The following is a 2,764-nucleotide window of genomic DNA, read 5'->3' on the forward strand; positions in this document are numbered from 1 at the left end:
TTACCTGTATTGTTTTAATTTCTGTGTTAAGTGTAAATTAGTTAAGTCTTTTTTATTCATTGTGAATTTTATACTTATTTAAGTTAGTGTCATTGCCAGCACAGCATTCTTAATATTTGATATAACGATTGTCTTTTGTCAAGTAATAAACAAACTTGACTTTAGAGTTGAACAACGTAAAATTTCATAAAGCGTTATTTTTTTAAATATCTATTGGTGAGTACTATTGATTACTAATATTAGCAAATTAGTTAATTAGTATATTAGATAAATTGTTGTTTTACCTGTATTGCTTTAATTTCTGTGTTAAGTGTAAATTAGTTAAGTCTTTTTTATTCATTGTGAATTTTATACTTATTTAAGTTGGAGTCATTGCTAGCACAGCATTCTTAATATTTGATATAACGATTGTCTTTTGTCAATTAATAAACAAACTTGACATTAGAGTTGAACAACGTAAAATTTCATAAACCGTTATTTTTTTAAATATCTAATGGTGAGTACTATTGATTACTAATATTAGCAAATTAGTTAACTGTATATTAGATAAATTGTTGTTTTACCTGTATTGTTTTGATTTCTGTGGCCGTGTGAATGTCCTGTGGAAGTCGATCCCGCGCTTGGCTGCAGCCTAGTAGAGAGGACAGATCCCATGGGACGGACCACTGGGCCAGATGAAGGAGGAAGAGCTCCTTCCAGGACTCTTGCAGAAGCAGAAGCTGATCGTGCTTGCTGAGCGTTTGGAATGGCGCCAGACACCTCACCCATCTCACGGCCATGAAGAGAAGCCGAGCCGTCGTCTCCTGGTACGTCGGAGAATAAGAAGAAGAGGGGAATCAGTAAACGAAAGGCGGTGAGTGGATGTCGGGTGGCAGCCAACTGCGGAAAAGCCGGAAAGTCAACCGGCTCGGTATTCGCGGTCGCAGTGAACGCCCCCTCGCCAATTGCAGCGCACACAACAATACGCACACACACCCCGCTTGTTATGTTGTCGACATTTTTTTGTTGTTGTTGAAATGCCGTTGTTTTCTTTGTTATTCGTTTTGTTTTGATGGTAAACTGCGATCGCGCGTATGTGTTGTTGTTGTTGTTTACCTGCAGTATTTCCCAGCTGGGTGTCAGGGTTAATCCGAGCGGAGGACTGACCGGAGGGACGTTCGAAACGCTGCCCGTGGACATTGATAATCCGGAGCTCGATTCCGTTGTACTCGTCGATGTTTCCGATGACTGGATTTTCGTATTCCAGACTAATTCCTGTTCGCGCGACGCGTGAACGAACACAGCGAAAAGAGAAACAAAACAAACAAAAAAACACGTAAATTTTAATTTAACGTATGTACAAAAACTAATTACCTGGCATTTTTCAGCTGACATGAGGATGTTGAGGAGGGGAGGTGGTGGAAGGGCTTGCGGATGGAAGAGCGGAGGCGGTAAGGCATCCAGGTGTTGCGTGGGGCTGTGCAGGGAGGAGGGTGGCAACGCGAAGGCCTTTAGAGGGTGATGGTGGGCGGCTGGGCCAAAGAGACCGGCGGGGAAGTGTAGCTGCGGATTCTGAGACATCTTCTCGGACATGTGCTGTAGACTGGAGGCTGTCATCGGAGGTGGTGGCGGATTCATCGTTCCTCCGATACCGCCGCCTGCAGACGCTTGCTGTAGCTTCGGTTTCCTCGGACCCCGCTCGTGCTGCACCGCTGAAAAAGTTATGGTTATGGTAAGTAATACACATCTTCAGTTGGTACTAAATAAAAAAGGAAAGAAGTGAAGAGAGGAGAGGTATGGTTTAGGCGGAGTTAGAGAACAAGAGATAAAAAGAAAGCTATGAAAGAAGCATCGGTGCAGAGTATAAAACTCGCAAATTAATACGGCGGCACGGACGCCTGAGTATACATAAAGCTTTTCGCTAATAAAAGAATAAATCCTTTTTAGCTCCTTTTAAAAAATGCAAAAAGGCGCGACTGCGAAAAACGTTCCGCTGTTTAACTTCCTTTTCATACGGGCTTCAGATCTCCTTCTTTTCCTCTCTCCCACACCCGGCGCCTCCACCACTCGACAGAGCCGATACCTCGCTACGTTCTTCTCCATTTATTTATTTTTTCGCCTCATCATCTCTTCAACAGTTTCTTCTCTTTTTCTTTAAATTTTAATCAGTTCTCACTCTTTGTTTCGCATCAGCGATCATTAATTCAACTAATCCCAAACTCCCATATACTTGACTAAGTTTGCAATTTGCACTTTGATATGTCAATTTGAATTGTGGACTGAAGAAGTATTTAAAAACACTGGTTTAGTGGGTTAGATGATGCCCTACATCCGAAAACGTGTCGGTTGCAAATGAATTGTAAATGAGAGAGTGGATGTTGGATTTTCGGCGGTGGTTTCAGATTAAGTGGCTTTACGTGTTAATTATGCATTTATAAATGGAAGAGGAGGAAAGCGGCCGGGGATGGGAGTAAGCGATAGAAAGAGGGAGATCACGGAACAACTAGAATTGAGGTTGTAGGGGTTGATGAGAGTCAGAGCACCTGGTTAATAAAAATTGTTCTGTTGCGTAAATTGTCTGTCGAGAAAGAGGGGGTGAGTTATTTATTAATTTGTTGTGTGTCAATATTTTTATATTGGGTTAAAGTATGTATGAGTGTGTAATGATGTTGGTAGCAGCAGCAGCAGAGGGTGGGGGTGGTTTGGTTGATCTGTTGAAACCCCTCACGTTTCGTCGATGGATGGATGGTGGAGGGGTGTGCGTGGGGCAGCAGCAGCAGCTTCC

General features: G+C 42.5%; 1 protein-coding gene across 1 annotated transcript in view; it reads right to left on the bottom strand.

Annotated features, from left to right (window-relative positions):
* LOC108557076 (nuclear receptor subfamily 2 group E member 1) overlaps positions 1-1,691 on the bottom strand; it is a gene marked incomplete at its 5' end in the record, with an annotated part of 2,362 nt that extends 671 nt beyond the window's left edge. The window contains 3 exon segments of the mRNA XM_017913462.1: positions 564-803; positions 1,096-1,254; positions 1,354-1,691. Of these exon segments, the coding sequence (XP_017768951.1) occupies positions 564-803; positions 1,096-1,254; positions 1,354-1,691 (737 nt within the window).
* Positions 1,692-2,764: the final 1,073 nt, after the last annotated feature.

The sequence above is a fragment of the Nicrophorus vespilloides genome, unplaced genomic scaffold (assembly GCF_001412225.1).
Source record: "Nicrophorus vespilloides isolate i.1.1-1 unplaced genomic scaffold, Nicve_v1.0, whole genome shotgun sequence".
Lineage (NCBI taxonomy): Eukaryota > Metazoa > Arthropoda > Insecta > Coleoptera > Silphidae > Nicrophorus > Nicrophorus vespilloides.